This window comes from Nothoprocta perdicaria, unplaced genomic scaffold (assembly GCF_003342845.1).
Source record: "Nothoprocta perdicaria isolate Ctin4 unplaced genomic scaffold, notPer1 scaffold_76, whole genome shotgun sequence".
Classification (NCBI taxonomy): Eukaryota; Metazoa; Chordata; class Aves; order Tinamiformes; family Tinamidae; genus Nothoprocta; species Nothoprocta perdicaria.
This window is the reverse complement of record NW_020456043.1, coordinates 952,025-953,282: the sequence shown is the minus strand read 5'-3', so window position 1 is coordinate 953,282 and position 1,258 is coordinate 952,025. Positions and strand designations below refer to the sequence as shown.

The following is a 1,258-nucleotide window of genomic DNA, read 5'->3' as shown; positions in this document are numbered from 1 at the left end:
CCTACGGGCGGCGCGGAGGGTCAAGCGGCACCGGGCGCTGTCGCGATAGGGGCGCGGGGCGCTGTCGCGACAGGGCTGCCCCGTGATGCGCCTCTGTAGCCGAGGGAACCAGGAAAACACGGCTGGCCGCACTGGCGCTCTGTGGTGCAGGCCCTAGTCACAGGCACAAAATTAAGTGGAACGGCGGTTTCGTTGATCCAGGGTTGATGCTATTTGAAACGTGACTGCAAAGAAATAATGTGTGTATTGAGTTATTCGAGTATGGGAAGGTGGTATCCAGTTTTCCCCCACAACGTACACTCCAAGTCTGATGTTATGTGCTACTTTTGTGAGGATGAAAGAGGGGAATGTTGCGGTCAGAGACTACACAAGCCGGGAGCAATCCTGGATGTAAACCAGCATCTCGGACAGGAGCGGCGAGTGCTAGGCCAACATCTCTGCCATAACAGGCAGAGGTCTGCCTTGGTGCACCGGAAAATCGCTGTCATTTTGTGTGTGTTTGCGAGGGAAGGAAACACCTCATTCCTCAAAGACCCCGTGGCACTGGGGAATAAAAAGGGACTAAGCGAGAGCGAACACTTATGTGGAGATTCACACACCAAGCGCGGCCTCAGGTGAACGGTGTTAGGGACCTCCATGCCGCTTCCCTGAGGCGAAACCGCACTTTTCCAGCAGGACTGGAGCCAGCCCCGTGGAAGCGTGGCCAAATGGCCAAGTTAGTCCTTAAGTGCCTTATCCCAACGCTTCCATGGAAGGAAGCAGCGAGGCGGCTCCCTGCCCGCCCCGCCATGACGAGAACCACCACCAGCAGCCTCACGGGCGCCATGGCGCCGCTTTCCGTTAGGGGCGGAGCCGTCGCGTCGCCAGGCAACGCGGCCCCGCCCAACTGAGGGCGCGGGCAGCGGCGTCGGGGCCGCACTGCGCAGGCGCGCGGCGCAGGCGCAGGCGCAGAGAGGGGGTGTGTGTGGCGGGGGTGGGGGGTCTCTGTGGCGGCGCTGCCGGGGGTGACCCGCGCTCATGGCCGCCGTGTTCCTCGTCACACTCTATGAGTACTCGCCGCTCTTCTACATCACCGTCGTCTTCGTCTGCTTCCTCGTCACCAGCGGCCTGGTGCTGGGCTGGTGAGTGCGGGGCGGCGCGGCGCTGGCCTGGGCATCCCGCCGTCGGGTCCGGTGCCGCCGTGAGGTGGCGGAGATGGCGTCCCGTGGGGAGCGAGCACTGGCGAGGGGACGCGGAGGGGCTGGCGCGGGGTGGGGTG

The 1,258-nt window shown here is 63.2% G+C and overlaps 1 protein-coding gene across 1 annotated transcript in view; it reads left to right on the top strand.

Annotated features, from left to right (window-relative positions):
- The first annotated feature begins 976 nt into the window (after positions 1-976).
- The window catches only part of CGRRF1 (cell growth regulator with ring finger domain 1), a 12,055-nt gene continuing 11,773 nt past the window's right edge, over positions 977-1,258 (top strand). Inside the window, exon 1 of the mRNA XM_026051538.1 lies at positions 977-1,121. Within this exon, the coding sequence (XP_025907323.1) occupies positions 1,018-1,121 (104 nt within the window). The 5' untranslated portion in view covers positions 977-1,017. The remainder of the gene's footprint in view (positions 1,122-1,258) is intronic.